Here is a 23089-nt window from a genome sequence, read left to right on the forward strand (position 1 = left end):
TTTAGGACAAATTTAGTTTTGAAAGGAATTGTAATTTCATATCAAGTACAACAGACTGTTCAGCGCATGCCCAACTTTCACTCATTAAAAGGGAAGAAAAGTCTAGATTGAGTACTACTTATCTGAAGTATTTCCCGACTTGATATTATTGTTGAAGAGGGCACTTATGTCAAAAATTATTTTTCATGGCAATTTTTTTCAACGCACCAATTTATTGACTTGGTCAGAAGCTGCAAGGTTGAATCCACTCAGTAATAGGCTGCCCCAGTGAGTGTTCTAGACTGGTTTCACAAAAGCCGTGACTTTGGAAAACGTGTCTGTTTAAGGCTACTGAAATATCTGCTTCTGGCAGGTGGGTTCTATCCCGAGACTGTAATGTTTTTGAACGTGTTGTGTAACTTTACGGAGCAGTGGGGCCAGGATGACCCTTGACCCTCAAATATATCGTAGCCTAATCAAATTTCATTTCGCAATAATTATTCCAGTTCTATTTACTAGCTGTGGCTCCATGTCTCAGAAAATTGTTAAGACTTTGTTCTGGATTTAATGGACTGTTATTCCTGGGCTTGTACTCCAATGTTGTGTACCTGGACAGGAATTGAGAAAATTTAGACTACTTTGAGCCCCATCAAGACTGACAGACTGGGATCCTACTGAATTTGGAGGTTCTTTTTGTTACACAACCTCTTACAGACTTCCCGTCATTGTCTACGTTCAGAAGAAACATGGGAAATGTCAGTTGTGAGGAGATGAAGCTTTCTTTTTTTGCATTAAAAGAAAGGCCTGCATTTTTAGAGGGCCTTTTGCAATCACCAGACATCCCAAAGTGTTTACCAGCCAATTAAGCAGTTATGGTCTCCGCAGGGACCGTTAATGTTGAAAGAGAAATTCAATCATCCAAGTGATTTACTGAAAGAATGAAGCCACAAGATTCCACAGTTTAAAAAGGAAATTAATTTTACTGTTTGCGAATCAAGTAAAACAAACATGACTAAATAAATACTATCTTAGGTAATTACTTATACTTTATATCAAAAAGCACAACAGACACAGTCACATATATTTTAGATTAAAATTCTCAACTGAACCTTCCCTTTTCCACTATTACTTTCCCCAAAAAGTCTTTGGCTACTTATCAGGTTCTTGAGGGTTGTCCACTGTCTTAGGACCAACTCCAAACTTTTCCACAACAAAAGTTCTGGGACTTTTCAGCTCGAGCATGAGCTTCCCTCATAATTCCTGCGCAGTGACTTAAAACAGAAAATTAGAAACACCTCAGTTTCCAATAATAATTGGAGGCAGTACAATGAAGGTTCATTAAATTAGTCCCTGGGATGGGAGAGCTGTCCTATGATGAGAGGCTGAGTAAATTGGATCTATTTTCTCTGAAGATTAGAAGAATGAGAGATGATCTAATTGAAACATGCAAGATCCTGAAGGGGCTTGACAGGGTCGACACTCAGAGGTTGTTTCCACTGGCTGGGGAATCTAAAACACTGGCACAATCTCACAGATAAAGGGTGATCATTTAGGACTGAGAGGAGGAGAAATTTCTTTACTCAAAGGGTTGTGAAATTTTGGAATTCTCTACCCCAGAGGGTATTTGATGCTCTATCATTCAATATATTTAAGGTTGGGGTAGACAGATTTTTGGTCTCAGGGAATCAAGGGGTATGGGGAGAGAATGAGAAAGTAGCGTTGAAGCCCAAGGTCAGCCATGATCATATTGAATGATGGAGCAGGCATGATTGGCCGTATGGTTTACTCTTGCTCCTATCTCTTCCCTTCTTGTGTGTTGAACCTTTTTGCCTTTTCTTGCTGATAGTCACTAACAATCTTTTCTCCTCCACCACCCCGAGAACTACTTCTTTGCTCTTTTGTTCTCTCCAACTGACAGGCTCCATCCTTCTCCAGGACCACGTTTCACAACTATCTAGTCTTTGGATGTCTGCTGTTCTCAAGGTCCATGTTTCAGCCCGATACAACAAGGCACTCAAAATCATTGTCCTGATAATGCTTTTCTTAGATTTATCATCATTCCCATGCTGTGCAATTCTTTATGTTTGGAGAATGCATTCCTTGCCATTGCTATTCTAGCTCTGATTTCTTTATGGCAGTAACCATCTTCTGACAAGATGCTTTCTAGGCACTTAAGTTGTGTTATTTTTTCCAGATGTTTACCATTTATCTTGACCTCTGCTTTCCCACTATTTTTTCTTTTTTATCTTCATAAAATTAATGTAAAAATATGAAAGTTAATTCCATAAACTTTTAGTGCTTCATTCATTCGATCCATTAGTATCTGTAGATCTTCTGCTGTGCTAGCCATTAGGGCCTAGTTACCTGCAAATATTGACCTGTTGATCTCCTACTTTGACACCTTTCTGTACTTCATCTAATACTTTTTTAATCATGGCTTCCAGATAAATGTTAAAGAGCAATGATGGTAATAATTCTTCATTTTAGCAACGACTAAATTTGTCTCCACATATTTCTGAACACAACTAGCAGTGGCTATAATTAACAAGAATTTTAATATGAAACGAATATGGATAACTACTTTATTATATGTGACTGTAGATGGAGGCAGCAATTAAAGAACCTGCAAAACATGACAATAGGTTTAGACCAGGTCCGAAGACCGACCAGGTTTCACCCATTGATCTAGATCGCTTTGAAGCTGAGTTGCAAATCAAGATAGACGACTTGGAGAGAAAGCTGCAGTGTGGTGAGGAGATCCCTGATGATGATGAAAAGGTAAAATATAGAAAATTACTAAACTTTTACTCATTGTAGCTTCATCGGAGAGTGTGCTAAATATCTGATCTTATTCCAAATATCTTGATATGATAATATACTTATTGCATAAATATGTGAAAAGACTGTCATGGTGTGTTTACAGCTGCTGTGTAGTAGTTCTGTGGTCCATTGGAAAAACACACTGCTTGCTGTAAGCCGTTAACATCAGGCTGCCCCTGGCACAATTCCTGCTTGTTGCTGAATTAATGGGTATCAGCCAGAGTGCTCCAAATGAATTGAGAGAGGGGAAACATCAACTAATTCACCAACTAAGCCAAATGACCACCACCTGTGCTATAAATTTTCTTTGGCCTGAGTTTTCCCTGCATTGGACGGGCTCGGCAGGAGCAAGCAAGGGTGGTCGGGTGCGCAATGCCAATTAAGGCCCGCCCAGTGTAATGCGCATCTCCGGCATCAGCATGAAGGGGTGGGTGGGGGGGTGGGAGCTTAGTGTCCACTGGGTCCAATGGCAACTTGGCAGCCTATTCAAAAATGGTGCAGGCAGCTATGCGAAGGCTGCCATTGACTTTGCAGTACCATAGCAATGCAGAACGTCATTGCAGAACAGGGCAGGCGGGAGTGCAGGTCAGCGGGGCAGTCGGCCCCGAGGTTTTCTGACAAGTGTCTCGCTGCTCTCCTGGAGGAGGTGGCAGCACGCCGGGATACCCTTGTCCCAAGGGATGGGAGGAGGAGGCCCCCCCACCTCAGCAAAAATGCCTGGGAGGAGGTGGCATCGATGGTCAGCTCCCATGATGTGGTGAGGCGCACATGGGTTCAATGCCGCAAGCGCTTTAATGACCTCCTGCGATCGGGAAGGGTGAGTAATGTGTTGGATTGGGTCACTTAGCACAGCAATTAGGAATGCCCCCCCACCCGGACCTCAGAGCTCTTAGAGTGAGAGTGGTAAATGTCAATGAGGCAGCATCTGGACAAGTGGATCTAAGCCTACCGGGTGCTCCTGCCTCCCTGGAGATTGCCCAGGTCTGCGTCTATCCCCTCAGTGTTCTCCTAAGTGTGCTCGTCCTTGGACTCACTACTGGACTCATCGTCTGCTGCCAGAGCAGCTACATCAACATTTTCTTCCTCCATTGCGTCCCCCCTTTCCAGTGCCAGATTGTGGAGAGTGCAGCATGCAACCACTATCAGTGACACACGATCTGGGGGGTATTGCAGTGCGCCCCCTGAATGGTCCAGGCATCGGAAGCACATCTTGAGAAGACCGATAGTTCTCTCTACTTCAGCCCTTGTGGAGGCGTGGCTCCTATTGTACTGCTGCTCGGCCTCTGTTCTTGGATGGCGGAGAGGCGTCAGGAGCCACCTTTTGAGGGGATAGCCCTTGTCTCCCAGTGGCCATCCATCTAGTTGGGCTGGAGCACTGAAGAGCCTCGGCACCTGGGAGTGTTTCAGGATTTAAGTTTCATGGGAGCTGCCAGGATACCTTGCACAGACTTGTAGAATCAGCATCCTGTGGTCACACACTATCTGCACGTTCATGGAGTGGAAGCCCTTCCTGTTGGCGAAGGCACCGGGCTCACCTGCTGGCGCCTTGATGGCCACATGTGTACAGTCTATTGCACCCTGGATGTGGGGGAAGCCAGCAATTGATGCGAAGCCTCTGGCTCGCTCTGCTTGGCTGGCCTCGTCTGTATGGTAGTGAATGAAAGTCAACGCACGCCTGAACAGAGTGTCTGTCACCAGCTTGACACAACTGTGGGCAGCTGATTGGGAGACTCCACAAAGATCACCCACTGACCCCTGGAAAGAGCCGGAGGCATAGAAGTTGAGGACCACCATGACCTTCAGCGCCACTGGCATGGGGTGTCCACCCACACAGTTGGAGCTGATCTCAGGGCCAATCATCTGACAGATGGAGGTCACGGTCTCCCTTGAGAGGCGGAGCCTCCTTTGGCATTGAATCCCGGACATATTGAGGTAGTTGCATCGCTGTCTGTAAACCCTGGCAGCAGGATAGTGGCGTCTTCTGCGGCCCCTTCTGCCTTGGACTTCCTGCTGGCCCTGCGCCCCTTGTGCCCGTGCCTCCCCACCCACAGGTCCCTCCCCTGGAGGCTGCACTGGGACACCTGGCCTCCTCCCCCTTCTGGCCCTCCCTTCCTCTTCAGAGGAGGTGCCTCCAGCAGAGAGCACAATTCCCATTCCCAGGGTAAGGGAAGGCTGTCCGATACCTGGAAGGCCTCAAGTGTTATGACTCCTCTGGAGTCCTGAACTGAAGCCTGTTATTTTTGTAATAGCAGCTCTGAAGCGAAATGAAGTTGTCTTATTCACACAAGCAAGTAGCAGTGAGTTATAATCTAAAGTAGTAACAACTCGCATTTGCGAGCCCACTAACCCCTCTTATCCCGCCCGTGGATGAGGTTTTTGAAAAGGTGGCCTACCCACCTGCCCATTATGCCCGTGTGACACCCTGAAAATCGCAAGGGCTGCGCAAAATCGATTTTAATTGGTGCTTCAAGGGCTTTAACTGGCCTGTTAATTAATGGCGGGTGCGCCTCCGTCCTCATAGTGTTCCTGCCTTCCGAAATATTGCGATGGTGCAAGGTGACGTTGGGATGCATGCCCGACGCCATTGCACGTCGTTTTAGGCTCTGGTGTGTCGGGCCCGCCCCCGCACGCCGTATGTAAAGTTCTGGCCTATGTTTCTAAAAAAAAAAGATCCGAGGCGCTTTACACAGGACCTTCAAACTAGCCTTTGTTTACCTTTCCCTAGTATCCTGCAAAGACTTAGCTTCTTCTTTCTTCCTGTGCAAAGTCCCTCAGAACTTATTCTGCTTTAAAGACATAGTAAAAATATAAGTTGTATGTATTAGGTCCTTGCGCTATTTACATTAGGATCTAAACACAGAAGTGTTTTCCGATTCCAGGTTATATATGTGCATGTGGGTTTGTTCATGTAAGTGTATTTATGGGGGCACATGTGAATGCACTTGGGTAGGCGTGTGTATGTTTGCCTGTGGGTGCGAGTGGGCATGTTTGTGAGCATTGGGATATGTATGTGGTTGCATGGTCTGTCTTGTCTGCTTTCTACTTAAGAATTTACTTTTCTAGGTGGATGAAGAGGAAGCGGATGTGGAGGAGATGTTACAGAAAGGAGAGCGGCTGCTACAGCTGACCGATGATGATGGAAGACTGAAGCAAATCCACAAAAAACTGATCCTTCTACAGACAAAGCATGCCTCTGTTAAGGTATGAGTGGCTGGAGTGTTTAGAGCAGTTTGTAGCCCTGGTGTTAACCACATCATTATCCGTGGGCAGAGATCAATCTTTGTAAGCAGTTCCCAAGTTGCTGCCATGAAATCTGGCTGCTCAAATAAATTTATCTTTAGCTACTGTGGGAGGAACTCATTTAGGGTTGAAGACATATTTTTTGCTCTGGCATTTAGGAAGCAAAGTTAACACAGAAGGAGCAAGTAGGAGAGCTGTCACCTGGGTGGTACCAGTACAAGAGAGAGGAAAGCCAGTTTCAGAAGTGGCTGGATGACATTGAGCGGCAACTGTTGGACTCTTGTAGCTCAAAAGACGAGAAGAGATTACAGGTAATAAAATCAAGCTGCTTTTAATTTCTGTCTTTTGGTTTGTTCCTTGTGGTTTCTTTTGAAGTAATACAGGATACTTGCTAAAAAATGTTAAGATTTTCAACAGATATTAATTAGGACTAAAAGCATGGAGCTGCTGAATATTATTGATCTTAGTTTATTCACTAAGTAACATTGTTGTGTGAAAATAGTACAAGATAATCCAGAGATGTTGTCTCAAAATGTGCTTTTTCTTTCCAGGAACTGACCCTAGAATTTGAACAGCGGAGGGAGGACTTCAATATCTTAACAAAGAAGGGCCGAGGTCTGGGACAGTATAGTGCCTCTCCAGGAAAGGGCAGCGTCAATGTGGAAAAACGTTGGTGTCAAATAGAGACCCAGTTTTCCACTTATCAACCACTGCATTTGAAGAATCCAGTAAGTTTGTTTCTATGAATTTTATAAACTTCAAACTGTTAAAGCAAAGGTTAATTTATTTTAAAATGTGGAACTAGCATCCTACTAACATTTGAATTGGGATTGTTGGTGGTATTTCACTGCTTTTCTGAAAATGTAATGCCAATGTGAGTTTGCAAAGCAGGCAGCACTACTGACTGAGGAATCCAGAAGTTGGCCATTGCCCGTTACTACTTAGAAGTCAACTTGATTCTGCTGTCTCTCTCTCCTCAGGAAGCCCGAGTTATTGCTGGGCATTACGCCACCAGTACAGGGATGGCATCGCAGTATTTCCCATCAGATTATCTTTTGGACATTAACAAGGCATTGCTTGCTCTGGCTGATGTTGAGCTAGTACTGAATGCACCAGAATTGAACAATGGGAAATATGAGGACTTCTCAAGTCAGGAAGATTCCCTAAAGGTGTGTTGGATGTACTGGAAAAGTGGTTTGTTGATGCTTATGTTTATGAATGAGCCATATGATGAAATTTAATCAGCAAACATTGAATTAATGTAGTAACGCAGACCTGTATTAGATGATGTAACACTGTGGACAGGGCAGAACTGCCCTGAAATATGCAATATGTTGTGTGTCACATGCTGTGACAGCTCTGGTATAAAACTAACTAGTTGAGCAATGCTGCAGGAAATTCGCTACGTTGTCATAATTCATTTTATAAACACTTTTTAATAGATTAGCTAGTTATTTATCATAGGAGAAGGTGGGATTGTTCTTGGAGTAGAGGAGATTCGATAGAAATGTTCAAAATCTTGAGTTTTGACAGAGTAAACAATGAGAAACTGCTTCTAATGGCAGAAGGGTTGTTAACCAGAGGACGCACATTTAAGTTAATTGACAAAAGAACCAGAGGGGAGATGAGGAAAACATTTTTCTTAAATTGCAATCTGGAATACACTTCCTGAAAGGGCGATGGGAACAGAACGGTAGTAACTTTCAAAAGAGAATTGGATAGATACTTGAGGGGGAAAATTTTACAGGACTGCAGGAACAAGAGTGGAGGAATGTGCTAGACACGATGAGCCAAATCGTGCTGTATCGTTCTATGATGTTATGCTCTCATTTACTGATTGTAGGAACTTGTACATGAAAACAAATCAATATAGTTTTAATTTTGCTGGTTTGCTGTCTTTTCTCTCAGTTTTAAAGTATACAGCCGTGGCATGGAACCCAAATCAAAATTATATCAAATATTTTAATTATAGTTTCATGATTGAGGATAGGTATTGTGAAAGATAAGGAAACTTTTATTCAAGTTAGTGTGTTTTTTATAAATTGTAGGTAAAATGGTGGTAGCAGAAGTTGTGAGGTACTTGGATTGGATTTGGTAACTCAGAGCTGAAATATGTGATGATGTGCAAGGAATCAGGCTCCTGATTGAGGGGGGGGGGATGTTTTGGTTATCACAGGAGATTAAAAAAACAGATTCAGAGAATATATTTGAAGAAACAAACTTGAGAAGAGAGAAAATAATACCTGCACACAGACAAAGGAAATGATAAATTGATTGTTGAAAGTTGAAGGACTGAGCTGAATGCAAGAAGAGGGTTTTTAATTGCCCCGGATGGAAAAAGCAGGAATTTGGGATATGCTGAGAAAAACCTTGATGTGTATTGGTGCTAGTCAATCTCAATTTTATAATGGCTGGTTTATTTCTAATTGATAACATCTACATTTTCAACGAGGTAGCTTTTAATCTGTGATTTATTGTCAATTCCAGTCCTGTTGAAAGCAGCCAAGGAAAGGCAATTTGTACTTGAAGCTCTTTATCAAAGGCATGAAAGTGGTTTTTTACCTCTGTTCTTTCTGCATTGGGGGATTGTTTGAAATTTGCAATGTCTGTACTGTGAGGCATTAATTGCACTCTCAGCTTTGAAGACATAGTTTGGATGTGGGTAATTGTAGTGTGGCAATAGCTTGTGTGCTTTAATGACACTTTTCGTTGTGTAATTTTAGCTCAATTGATAGGATTCCACATGGGGTAGGATATTGGTTGTTGACTGATGTCAGAATTAAGTGACCTTGACGGAAAGCCTTGATCCCTGTGGTAACACTTTTTGGTTAGTTGTACCTTCAGGACAAGGCAAACTTTACAAACTGAAAATGGAACTTGATGCGGAAAATAGACAGAAAATTCAGTACATTTCTTATGTCTCAATCCTAATGCAGTGAAGGCTGAAAGACATTTTTGTGCTGAGCATCTTTCTTTTCATTTATTTTCTGCAAAACGGATAGAATAGAGGATAGAAGTTCCATAGGTTCCTAGTCACAAATGGGAGCCAGGTTAGTGGAAAAACTGTTCTGTTTTGTTGCCATGTCCAACCGTAAATGTTACAACTTTAGTCGGTCGGGTTTTGTTGCCTAGTCCAACCTTAAATGTTACAACTTTAGCCTATTGGGTTAAACAATGTGTTACCATTTACTCTGGATGCTTTGAAGGGAAGGGAATACTGTGAGTATTGAAGTGCTCCATAGTTGAATTTGTCAATATGGCAATCACTTTGTTAAAGACAATTGCTGGTTAAGCAGGTGATGGGCATTGATTATCCCATCTAAATAGAATAAAAAGATACAGCTGGAACACTGTGTGGAAGCTACTTGGAAGTCAGTAGCACTGAGGAGTTGTCTTGAAAATATACCAGCTTGAATCAAATGATCAGCCTGGATTAATTTTCCCACCGTAACCTCTTATTGTGAATAACAGAATTGCCTCGGTCAGGAAAACATATTCGCTCCTCTTTGTAAGTGGTTTTAATCCTAACCATACGTTATGCTCTTTGGTCTGTTCTCATAGTAAAGTGCACCTTTGAAAAATCTGCATGTGAGGGCATAGGTCACATGGAAAATTCAGCTACATTTCATAACTGACAGAAGAGGAGGCTGATTTGAAGTTAAATATGGTCAGAAAGTGCCAATGGGTTTCAGTGTCTCAAACGTGGCCTCCAAACCCAGGTAGCGCAATCCAATTGAGCTTTGTTTGTTTCTTCTTGGCTTTTCTGATTTTAATCGCGCTGGTGCCTCATTCATGGCTAAATCAGAACTGAAATATAAAAAGCTAATGGGAACATAAATTTAACATTACATGGGGCCCCTAGGTGCCATTGTATTCACTAACTAGTCCATTAAAAGCAAGGTACTCTGGCTGAGAGGGAGGGTCAGGTAGTCGTGGATTAGTGGCTTTATCCCTTTTGTTGAAACCATCATGCGATATTAAGAAACTTTTTTTCGCCAGCACGGCGTGAGGACTTTGGTCATAACTCATTTCTGGTTTCACGTTTGAATATAAATGAGGTCTACCATTTTCAAGTTCCAATTCACAGCTCCACCTTTTAAGGAAAGTATATTGGTGCTTTCCCCAGCAATAACCAGAAAATTTAACCTCACTGTGGAACTACAAGTCCAGATCTCTTGGAATGGTTATTCAGGTCTCACCTGTTTTGTTCAGTTCAAAAATGTTGCTCTAAAATGATCCATTTTGGTGTTACTTTGTTGGAATGTGGCTGAAGCAAAACATTTAAATAGAAATCTGCTGAAAATTGACCCACAATGGTTTGTAATTTGTAACTTGATCTGAGTGAGGCAGGTATAATATATATTGCAGGCAGTTTGAGTTCAAGTAAGGTTTTTTTAATATATTTTTCCCCTAACTTGCATGCAGATGCTTGATTTTTTTCTTCCTTTCTAATCTAATTGTATCATAAATGCTGTCCGATTTGAGATCAACTAATTCAGGACAGATCAGGGACTGAACCTGGGATTTCTGGCCTGTATAGCTTGATACTTCATTGAGTGGTATCTTTACCAGAAGTCCATAGAATGAGCTGTTCATGGGTTTTAGTGCTGCAGTTTGAAGCTGCTTTCAAGAATTTTGCAAAGTGATGTCTAAATTTCCCTGAAGTACACCCTAACATCCTATTGGAGTTTTTGTACTCTGAGCCAGAAATTCCCTCAGGAGATATTTCCTTGGAATTTGTTCCAAGCTGTGGAAATTGTGGGTGGGAGAGATGTAAATGATGGTCAATTTTTAGAGTAAATTTAGTTAATGCTGAAGCCTTGTGTGTCTCTTTATATACAGTGTTTTTTTAAGATTGATAAGTTACTGTAGTTGCACTTGGGCTATCGATACTTGGCCTCCTTATGTAAGGAAGGATGTAAATGCATTAGAAGCAGTTCAGAGAAGGTTTACTAGACTAATACCAGGAATGCGTGGGTTGTCTTATGAGGAAAGGTTGGACAGGTTAGTCTTGTATCCACTGGCACTTAGAAGAGTAAGAGGTGACTTGATTGAAACCTTTAAGATTCTGAGGGATCTTAACAGAGTGGATATGGAGAGGATGTTTCTTCTTGTGGGAGAAACTAGAAGTAGGGCCACTGTTTAAAAGTAAGGGGGCGCTTATTTAAGACAGAGATGAAGAGAAATTTTTTCTGACAGGGGAGAGTCTTTGGAACTCTCAAAAGGCAGTGGAAGCAGAGTCTTTGAATATTTTTAAGTCAGAGTTAGATTCTTGATAAACAAGGGGGTGACAGGTTATCAGGGTAGGCAGGAATGTGGAGTGGAGGTTACAATCAGATCAGCCATGATCTTATTGAATGGCGGAGCAGGCTCAAGGGGCCGAGTGGCCTTCTCCTGCTTCTAATTCGCATGTTCATTACGTAAGTGCCACAGAGGTGTATTCTGCTGCTACAGAATTTCTACGGCTTAAGGTGCTGCAGAATTTGGCATTGACTTGTCAGTTTCTAGAAACCTTGGTTATAGTGCAGCAGGCATATAAGGAGCATTTTTGAAAGTGTTTGTATATTTGTCTGTCTTTAATTCAGATTCTGGTAGGATGGAAACCAGTGGATGGTGTTTCTTCACAGTGAATTCTCAGTTCTGTGGACCAGCTGCAGAGTTTTCCCCGGGTGAGCAAGTCTGCTGCTGGTCTGTGCAAAACTAATTTAACACCGGGAGAGGGATCACTGATAACAGAAATTCCAGAATCGAAATTGACAGGAGACAAATATTAAAAAAAAAACCCTTGAAGGCAATGTGATTGGACAGCTTGATTGTATTGTCTGCTGAAATGACTCCAGTGAAGGCAGAGCTCAACATGTGTGTGTGTAAAATATATCCATGGAAGTCTGCTCACTGCCAATTTTAGTGTATAGCAAAAGAGTTGACTGGATAGGACCATCAACATTAGAAATTAAAGCAGATTTAGTTTTTAAACTTTGTTTTACGTATATGTAAGATAGACATTGCAGAGTCTGTACTTAATGCTACAGCTGGTATGTAATACTTCCAGCTCAAAGTCACCTCTTGGCGGTCTTACTAATGACACCAATGGCTTTCAGATTGCTTTTATAAAAACTATTGGAAATGTCAGTGTCTTTAACGAAACTACCAATCTTTAAGATATATAAGACAACTGGTAGTTTATTGTATTGGTGTGACATTGTACTATGGTAGGATGTGGGCTTATTAGTTGCAACTTGCTTTAACTGTCCCCATTTGATATTGTTAGCCAGACACTTCTTCACAAGGAGAGGAGAGATTGGCCATGAGGATGGGTGAGGTTGGGTTGACTGGAGCTGTTGCTAACTCCCAATACACAGACCCAGTGATAAAACAGTGGAAGTGAGCGAGAAATTGGGGATATGTTGGAGTGGGAATGGTCACAAGGATGGTGTGAGGTTGAATTTACTTGAGCTGCTGATGTCTACTTTTTAATACCCCATTCAAGCCTTGGGAGTGAGTGGCTAACTGCCATTCCTGAGGATTTTGTGTGTCAACCTTTTTGTTCATAAGTATGTGTGTGTTACTGTTCCTTCGCTGTCGGTGGGTCAAAACCCTGGAACTCCTTCCTAACAGAAATGTGTGTGTACCTACACCACATGAACTGCAGCGGTTCAAGAAGGCAGCAATTAGGAATGGGCAATAAATGCTGGCTTGCCAGCAATGCCCACATTCTGTGAAAAACATAAATAAAAATAAAAAAAATCTCAGCATAGCATTGATGTTGTATTTTTGGTGCATGATCAGATCCCTGTTGTCCTGAGAAGTTTCAGTTGTACTGCAGGTCATTGGGCCTTGCTAGTTCATTTAGTATAGTGATTGAATTCCGAGGTTGTAGGTTTGTTTGCTATCAGGTAAATGGCTAAAGCAAAGATGAATGATCAGAAGAATGTGCTTGGAAAATTGCATATTGCTTAGCTGTAGATTGAGGTTGTCGAGGCCTGTTAGCGAAGAGTATATTTTGGACAGATTGTGATTTGCGAGAGGTCATCTAGCTTTTATTTCAGCCGTTAATAGATAAGGTTGCAATGTTTGGATTGCCCAGTACATTTTGGTTTTCTAAATGTCACCCCTTCAGTGACAGCCAGACATCCAGTGGTGTCCAAGTTAACTGAACACTTGCATCTCTTGCAGAATATAAAGGATATGCTGGAGAAACTTGGAGAGCAAATTGAGGACATTCACGAGAATCAGCCTGACGCCCTCCTCGAAGCTTCTGCAGCTGAGACTGTCCAAATAGGAGACACACTGACACAGCTCCATGCAGAATGGGATCGAGTGAACAGGATGTACAATGATCGCAAAAGGTATGGAACTAGTATCATTGTTGGCAGGGGGTCAGCAGATTTACTTTTATATTGCCCTAGTGCCTGGGTGCTGCATGGATACTGTAATAAAAAATTACAACAGAATCTTTGGTAAAAGAAACAAAAACTTTGATAATGGTTCAATTGTTTTTTGCTACTGAGACATATGGAGAGAGGTGGTCCAAATGCAGACTACTCCAGTTGGTGCCATTTGAAAAGGTGTTGGTGTCAATGCCCTTGGTCTGGAGAAGGGAAAAATATCAGCTTCTAAAAGTGAGCTTGAATTTATTACTGTCAAGTGGTGGACTTTTCAAGCACTCCAATTGCCAGCAAAATGTTGGCAAGAGTGTTTTGTGGCTTACCTGCTGGAGAAAATTTACACTTTTAGAATTCACTTGATGACTCCTAATCAATCTTGGTTTTATTCTGATTGACATTGCTAGCAGAAAACTGCAATAGCAATTTATATTTTCAATTATCAGCAATAACATTTAACCTATTAAGAAAATCAATTCAAAGCACAGAGCATGTAGGTTCCTTGTTGACATAACATGGGCTCCACTTGTAATAAACTGAACAGCAATTTGGAGGGGTTAATGCCAAAATAGGCTGAGTGGATTGGATGCAGTTTGTGTTCCGCCAGGGCCATTCAGCTTGTGATCTCAGCCACAGCCTTGGTCCAAACATGGGTAAAAGAGCTGAGCTCAAGGGGCGAATTGAGTTACCCTTGACATCAATGCAGCATTTGATCGTGTGGCACCAAGCAGTCCGAGAAAAACTGGAGCCAGTGGGAATCGAGGAACACACTCCACTGGTCGGAGTCATACCTAGCACAAAGGAAGATAGTTGTGGTTGTTGGAGGTCAATCATCTCAATCCCAGGACATCACTGCAGGAGATCTTCAGGGTAGTGTCCTAGACCTAACCATCTTCAGCTGCTTCATCAATGACTTTCCCTCCATTTATAAGGTTCGTGGGGATGTTCGCTGATGATTGCACAATATTCAGCATCATTCACAGCTCCTAACTCCTCAGATACTGAAGCAGTCTGTGGTTCATATGCAGCAAGACCGGGACAATATCCAGGCTTGGGCTGATAAGTGGCAAGTAACATACATGCCACACAAGTGCCAGGCAATGATAATCTCCAGCGAGAGAAAATCCATCCATGCCCCCTTGACATTCAATGGCATTACCATTGCTGAATCCCCCAGTATCAACATCCTGGGGGGGGGGGTTACCATTCTCCAGAAACTGAACTCGACCAGCCATATAAATATTATGGCTACAAGAGCAGGCCAGGGGCTGGGAACCCTGCTGCGAGTAACTCATCTGACTCCCCAAAGTCTGTCCATTATCTACAAGGCACAGGTCAGGATCGTGATGGAATACTCTCTATTTGCCTGGATGAGTATAGTTCCAACAACACTCAAAGCTCAACACCATGCAGGACAAAGCAGCCTGCTTGATTGGCACCCCATCCACCACCTTAAATATTCATTCTCTCCACCATTGGCACAGTGCCAGCAGTGTGTACCGTTTACAAGATACGCTTCAGCAACTTACCAAGGCTGCTATGACAGCATCTTCCAAACCTGTGACCTCTACCATCTAGAAGGACAAGGGCAGCAGATGCATGGGAACACCAACACCTGGAAGTTCCCCTTCAAGCACATACCATCCTTACTTGGAACTATATTGCTGTTGCTTCACTGTCGCAGAATCCTGGAACTCCCTCCCTAACAGCACTGTTAGTGTACCTACACCACATGGACTGCAGTGGTTCAAGAAGGTGGCTCACCATCATCTTCTGGAGAGCATTTAGGGATGTGCAATAAATGATGGCCTAGCTAGTGCTGCCTACATCCCGTGAACAAATAAAAAAAAAAGGCAGGTACAGTGCAATTGTATTTTGAGGGTAACAGGGCCAATAAGTTTGAAATCTTATGGGATATGGATACTCTGGAAAAAATTAGCATGGGAGCAAGGAAACAAAACAGGCAGTGAGTGTTAAAATAAAACTATTGTACTGTCCACTGATCAGGAGAGAGAGATCTAGAGGTTTTAGTGTGTGTTAAATAAGACAGTACTGACCAGGAGAGAGGTCTGTCGTGGGTCAGTTGACATGGAAAGAAAATGACCAAAATAAAATTGGAATAAAAGCAAAATACTGCAGATGCTGGAGATCTAAAATAATAAAAAAAGTACTGGGAAAACTCAGCAGGTCTGGCACCATCTGTGGAGTTAATGTTTCCAGTTCAATATGACTCTTCTTTGGAACTGAAGAGAGGCAGAGATGGATTTTGTGCTATTGAAAAAGGAGGGAAAAGGGCTCCACCTGGTAGAATATTTAGTTTTTGTTGGTACCGACTGGTAACGAAGATGATACCAGAAGTTGAGAGCTTAAACTGAGGACATGTTGAAAAAGTTTGATTTGTTTCCTTTGAAGAAGCGGAAACTTCGAGACGTAATTGAAACTCTGAAGGGAATTGGCAAATATTAGTCTAAACTAATTCACTCTTCACAGTGTCAAATGTCAGGGGCACAGATTAAATATTAGGACTAAAGAGTTGGAGAAAAGCCCAAAGTTTTCGAGCTCCCCTGCTGAACTATGACTTCCTATCTCATGGTCGCATCCCAGTGAATTTACACTGCTCCCTTTGTTAGGAAATAGAGATGGTTTAAGTAAGCGATATTGGTATTTGTAGGTGTTAGGAATGAGTTTAAGTTTGATTTGTATTTCTGTATCTGTGTTAAGAAAGGTCAAATTGAGTTTTAGTTTCACTTTAATAAAGTGCCTGCGTTTCTAATGTGGTTTTTACCACTGTTGCAGCTAAGGTAAACAAACGAGTAGAAAAATTGGGCTGTTGCCTAGCAACATGAGTCCAGAGATGTAGGTCTCTCCCACAGACACACGCACAAGAAGAGAAACAGCAGTTTGGTTTTGGAAGCTGTTGGAGTTCAGGTTTTGAAGATAGCTGCCAGGAAGAACCTGGAAGGAGCAGATTGCCAGTCCCAAGCTAAACTTGGTTGAAATTAGCTGCCAAGAAAGACTGGAGCAAAGGGGGACAGCCTGCCCCAAGCTAAAGAAGACCACCAAAAACCCAGAGGAGTGGAACAGGGGAAGCCCCAAGAAGACCTTCTAGCCGAAGGAAGGAACTTGAAAAAGGCCCTGTTAAGTGAAGCTGAGTAAGGAATAGAGGAAGGTTCCAAGCTTCAGATTTAAAGAGGCAAAGGCTGCAGAAAGCAGATTTAAAGCGAGAATAACTTGCAAGAGGCAAGAAGGCCCAAAGAGTCAGCTGAAAGCCTGTAACTCTTTGCTTTGGGCATGTGAAGTAGTGGTGTACTGTTGACGGCTGAGACAGAGTGTTTGGAAGACGGCTTGAATGCTTGTGGTGACCCAGAGAAGAGGAATGTCGGAAGGTGAGTTCGAAACCCTGGAGGTGAACCTTTGCGGAAGGTGTCTGAGAGAAGTTGGTTTGGGAGAAGATTCCAAGACAAGTTCTTGGAGAGTGGAGATTGGAAACCCTCGTGTAAGAGATGGAGCTCAGTGAGACTGGTTGGCTCATAATGTGACAAGCACCTGGTGGCAGTTGAGGAGAGATCCATGGCATCTGTCACTTGGTTTCAGAGTATGGTGTGTCTGACCACAGGTTGCCTATTGGTTTACATGGACTGTATAGTTACTGTGAACATTAAAGTATAATATCTTTTGTAACTTGTGTTATCCTTACAAATCTGTATATATCTACAAAGGTATAGGTGTGAGGAAAGAATATTGTAATATAGCTAATCTTTCCTTCAATAAATGTTTTATTCTTTTGTTAAGGTCATCAGCTGACTCGTGACTCTGTTCAGTAGTAGCTATTCTCCACGTATCTAAACAAACAAATAAGTTAGGATAAAAGCAAAATACTGTAGATGCTGGAAATCAAACAGAAACAGAAAATGCTCAAAACTCAGGTCTAACAGCATCTGTGAGAGAAAGAGTTAATGTTTCCAGTCTGTATGACCCTTCTTCAGAGCTAAAGAGAAGTAGAAATGTTTTGAAATTTATACTGTTAGGATCTATCAAGCTGGGTTCCATCTGGGATCAGGCTTGTCCAGGGGTAACCTTAGCTGGGATCATAATACTTTCAAATTATTTTTTATACCTATCCAAAAATTTCCTAAACTCTATGCACAGAATCCAACTCTGGCCTAAACCGGGATGCACTTCTTAGATTTGGATGAAACATATTTGTTATCCTATGTAACTGTAACAAAGGTAAACTATTGCTCCTTGCTCTTCTGGACCACCACCACTTCCCTTGACCCCTCCATTGTCTTTAAATAATCAGACTGCTTGTTGAGCATCCAGGACAGAAATTTCCTTAAACTAAATATTGGAAAGATTGATGCCAATGTCTTCAGCCCCTGCAACAACTCAGTTCCCTGGCAACTGACAGAGACTGAATCAGACCATGTGCAACTTTGGTGTCATGTTTGACAGCGAGATAAGCTTCCAATCCCAAATCCATCACTAAGACTGCATATTTCCCCCTTTGTAACATCAGACAACACTGCCCCAGCTTCTCTTCTGCTGAAACCCTCATCCATGCCTTTGTTACCTCTAGGCTTCATTATCCAAAGCACTCCAGGTTTGTGTCCCAGGTACTACTAACAAACTTGAAGTCCCATTCACCCATCAACCTTGTGCTTGCTGATTTACATTGGCTCCTAGTGAAGCAATGCTTTTATGTTAAAATTATCATCCTTGTTTTCAAATCACTCCATTGGCCTCGCCCCTCCCTATCTCTAATCTCCTGAAGCCCTACAACCCTGCAAAAATCTGCACTCCTCTAATTCTGGCCTGTTGGGCATCCCTGCTTTTGAGCTCTCCACCATTGGTAGCTGTGCCTTCAGCTGCCCAGGCCCCAAGCTCTGGAATACCTTATATAAATCTCTTTGCCTCTCTACCCTCTCCTCCTTTAAAATACTTTTTAAACCTACCTCTGTGACCAAGCTTTTGGTCACCCGCCTCTTATGTCATGTGGCTTGGTGTCAAATTTTGCTTTATAATGCTCCTGTCAAGTGCCTTGGGACATTTTCTTACAATAAAGGCTCTATATAAATACAATTTACTGACATTGGCGCTTGAGTGCTGGCTGAATGTGAGGGTTTCTACAGGCAAAACAGGTTTCTACAGGTAAAGCAGGCACATATTAGAGTCATTTATGCCACAAAAGGAGGCCTTTTGTCCCTATGAGTCAATGCCATATTCTCCAATTCCTAATGCAGCAATATAGATACTGTCTGAGGAAATCCTGTTGCATGCATCAGGTGGTGGCTACTTGGATAGTGAGTGAAGTGGCAATGAATATAGCACTCAAATGTGAATTTTCTGTCTTTTCGGCAGCTGTTTTGATAAGGCTGTGGAGGAATGGCGACGGTTTCACTGTGATTTGAATGACCTGAATCAATGGGTGATGGAAGCTGAACAGTTACTGCCTGGTGCCCGAGGTCAAAATGGTAGTCTGGATTTGGAGAAAGCCAGGATTCACCAACAGGTGAGTTTGTCATTCATTCTATTCACATGTCTAAAAGAACGAATATACCTGCAGAGTTACCTAGGGTTTGTGTGGAAACGGAGGTTTGTTCTTTGCTGGCTTGTCATTGAATGGCGCAGCAAAACCAAGTGACCACTCTCCCCCCCCATTTCACCTCCTTAAAACTTATTACATCTCTAACATTTCCCAGTTCTGATGAAAGGTCATGACCTGATAAGTTTTTCTCCACAGATGCTGCCAGATCTTCTGAGGATTTCCAATATCCACTTTATTTTGCTTTTTGATCAACAGAAGGTCTGATCAGCCAAATCCTTTTATATTCCCTCTTTTTTAAAGACTTTCCTCCTTAGAGTCATAAAGTTATACAGCACAGAAACGGGCCCTTCATCCCATCATGTATGTGCCAGCCATCAAGCACCTGTCTATTCTAACCCCATTTTCCAGCACTTGGCCCATAGCCCTGTATGCTATGACATTTCAAGTGCTCATCTAAATGCTTCTTAAATGTTGAGGGTTCCTGCCTCTACCACCCCCTCAGGCAGGAACCCTCAACATTTAAGAAGCATTTAGATGAGCACTTTTCCTCAAATCCCCTCTAAACCTCCTGCCCCTTACCTTAAATCTATGCCCCCTGGTTGCTGACACCTCAGCTAAGGGGAAAGGTTGTCTTGGGTTGTGAGCTGGGGGGAATGTGCCACACAAGGGAATGGCCTATGTCTCACTTAGGGGATGATGGTGTCTCTTGGTGTGGGGGAGACAGTGAAGATTTCTGTTGGTGTGAGTGAGGGTATTCACTCAGGTGGTTAGGGGCAGATACTTAAGAAGCTATGGATATCATGTTCCTTGGGTGCTTGTGTCTGCGGATGAAGGAGCGCACATTAATCTCTCATGCACCCCCCCTCACCCCCGCCCCAGCCCGGCCTCGTGCTGGAGTTTAGAAGAGTAAGAGGCAACTTGATTGAAACCTTTAAGATCCTGAGGGGCCTTTACAGGGTGGATGTGGAAAAGATGTTTCCTCTTGTGGGAGAACCTAGAACTAGGGGTTGCTGTTTAAAAATAAGGGGTTGTTCATTTCACAGTATCTTTACAGTGCAGAAGGAGGCTATTTGGCCCATCGAGTCTGTACTTGCTCTCTGAAAGAGCATTCCACCTAGTCCCAATCCCCTGCCTTAGTCCATAACCTTGCACATTCTCTCTTTTCAGGTAGCAATCCAATTTCCTTTTGAACACCTCGATCGAACCTGCCTCCACCACCCTTTCAGGAAGTTTGTTCCAGACTCCAGCCACACTGGGTGAAAAAAATTTTCCTCACCCCACTTTTACGCCTTTTGCCAATTATTTTGAATCTGTGCCCTCTAGTTCTTGATGTTCTCTTGAGTGGGAGCAGTTTCTCACTATTTGCCCTGTCCATATCCCATAACCTTCTTTTCTCCAAGGAAAACAGTCCCAACCTTTCCAATCCATCCTCATAACTACAGTTCTTCATCCTGGGAATCATTCTTGTGAATCTCCTCTGTATTCTCTCCAATGCCCTCACATCTTTCCTAAAGTATGGCGCCCAGAACTGGACGCAGTACTCCAGATGAGGCCTAACAAGTGTCTTATACAAGTTCAACATGACTCCTTACTCTTGTACTCAATGCCCCTATTAATAAAACCTAAGACACTATGCTTTATTAACTGCTCTCTCAACAAGCCCTGCCATCTTCCATGACCTATGAACATATACATCGAGGTCCCTGTGTTCCTGCACCTCCTTTAGAGGCTCTCCCTTTATTTTATACTGTCTCACCATATCTTTCCTGCCAAAACAAATCACCTCACTCTTCTCTGCACTGAACTTCATCTGCCACTTGTCTGCTCAATCTATCAACATGTCTATGTCCTTTTGAAGTTCAAGGCTATCTCCATCACAGTTGACAATATTTCCAATCTTTGTATCATCTGCAAATTTTGAAATCATGCCCTGAATACCATAGCCTGGCTCATTTATATGTACCAGGAAGAGCTAGGGTCCCTACACTGATCCCTGAGGAACTCTACTACAAACCTTCCTCCAATCTGAAAAACCACCATTTATCTGCTTATCCAAGTGCCTGCTTTCCCTTTTATTCCATGAGCTAGAATTTTGCTCACAAGTCTGTTGTGTGGCACTGTATTAAATTCCTTTTGAAAATTCATTTGCACCACATCAACAGCGCTTCCTTTGCCAGCCTTCTCTGTTACCTCCTCAAAAAAACTCCAGCAAGTTAGTTGAACATAATTTTCCCTTGATGAACCCATGCTGGCTTTCTTCAATTATCCTGCACTTGTCTAAGCGATCATTGATTTATCCTGAACTACAGTTTCTAGAAATTTCCCTACTATTGAGGTCAACCTGACTGGCCTGTAGTTGCCAGCTTTATCCTTGCACCCCTTTTTGAACAAGGGTGTAACATTCGTAGTTCTCCAGTCCTCTGGCACCTCCCCTGTGTCTTAGGAAGACTGAAAGATTATCACCAGTGCCTCTGCAATTTCCACACTCTCTTCCCTCAGTACCCTTGGATGCATCTCATCCAGTTCTGGTACCTTATCTATTTTAAGTAAAGGTAACCTTTTCTAACACCACCTCCTCCTCAATTGTAAATTCTTCTAGTGTACCAGTTACCTCCTCTTTCAGCCCTACTCTTTCTTTTACCAGCCTTTTATTATCTACATGCTTATAGAAGACTTTGGGATTCCCTTTTATGTTTGCTGCCAGCCTCTTTTCATGCTGTCTTCTTTTTTTCCTTATTGGTATTTTACACTTCTCCTCTGGTCCTTCTATATTCAGCCTGACTCTCCATTGTATTCTCTGCCTGATATCTGCTGTATGTGCACTTCTTCCTTTCATCTTCACCTCTATCTCTCTCGTCATCCAGGGTGCTCTGGATTTATTCGCCCTACCTTTCCCCTTCAAGGGAGTATACCTTGACATTGCCTGCAATATATTTTCTTTGAAGGTGGCCCATTGTTCAGCCACTGTTTTTTCTGCCAAAATTTGATTCCAACTCACTCGACTCAGACGCATTCTCATCCCATCGAAGTTGGCTTTCCCCCCATTAATTATCCCTGCTCTGGATTGTTCTCTGTCCTTTGCCATGATTAACCTAAACCTTATGATACAATGGCCACTGTCTCCTAGAGACTCTGCCACTGATATTTAATCCACTTGGACTAACTCATGCCCCAGAACCAGGTCCAAAAGTGCATGTCCTCTCATTGAACCGGAAACATACTGCTGCAGAAAATTATCATGAACACGTTCCAGGAACTCTCGCCCTTCTTGCCCTTTTGCACTATTCCTATCCCAGTCTATATTTGGATAATTGAAGTCCCCCATATTATGATTACTTTATGACTCTTGCACCTCTCTGTAATTTCTTTGCAAATTTGATTCTCCACATCCCTTCCGCTAGTTCGTGATCTATATACTACACCAATCAATGTTTTGCACCTTTCCCATTCCTTACCTCTAGCCAGAGAGATTCTGTCCTTGACCCCTCTGGAACATTCTCTCTCTCCAGTACTCTAATACTATCTTTAACCAATATTGTCACTCACACCCACTGCCCCCACAACCACTTTTCTCCTTTTCCTATTTCTCCTAAACACCTTGTACCCAGGAATATTTAACGCCTGCCCTTCTGTGAGCCAGGTCTCTGTTATAGCAATAATATCATAATTCCATTTGTCAACCTGTGCCTGCAGTTCACGAATCTTATTAATCACACTCCGTCCATTCACATACATGCACATTAACCCTGATTTAGGCTTTTTTACTTTCCCGCTTATTCTGACTCCATCTAATGACTTACTGTTGCCTACTCTAATTCTATCAAACTCTCCAAGTATTTTATCTACCTTGATGCAACTCTCTGAAATATCCTCGTTATCAGTTGATACTTCACTACTTCCCATTGCCAGTTTTTCTCCTCTACACTCTGAATTCGACCCCCCCCCCCCCACCAAGGTTCCCATCCCCTGCCAATCTAGTTTAAACCCTCCCCAACAGCACCAGTAAACTGTCCCATGAGGGCACTAGTCCCAGCCCTGTTAAAGTCTAACCCATCTGCCTTGTACAGGTCCCACCTGCCCCAGAACCGGCTCCAATGCCTCAGAAATCTAAAGCCCT

At 42.7% G+C, this 23089-nt stretch overlaps 1 protein-coding gene across 8 annotated transcripts in view; it reads left to right on the forward strand.

Annotated features, from left to right (window-relative positions):
• The window catches only part of utrn (utrophin), a 630893-nt gene that overhangs the window by 250484 nt on the left and 357320 nt on the right, over positions 1-23089 (forward strand). For all 8 annotated transcript variants that reach the window (XM_078556557.1, XM_078556553.1, XM_078556558.1 and 5 more), the window contains 7 exons: positions 2581-2757; positions 5863-6000; positions 6198-6350; positions 6591-6767; positions 7020-7208; positions 13216-13388; positions 18786-18936. In XM_078556557.1, the coding sequence (XP_078412683.1) occupies positions 2581-2757; positions 5863-6000; positions 6198-6350; positions 6591-6767; positions 7020-7208; positions 13216-13388; positions 18786-18936 (1158 nt within the window). The remainder of the gene's footprint in view (positions 1-2580; positions 2758-5862; positions 6001-6197; positions 6351-6590; positions 6768-7019; positions 7209-13215; positions 13389-18785; positions 18937-23089) is intronic.

Source organism: Cetorhinus maximus, chromosome 14, assembly GCF_964194155.1.
Source record: "Cetorhinus maximus chromosome 14, sCetMax3.hap1.1, whole genome shotgun sequence".
NCBI lineage: Eukaryota > Metazoa > Chordata > Chondrichthyes > Lamniformes > Cetorhinidae > Cetorhinus > Cetorhinus maximus.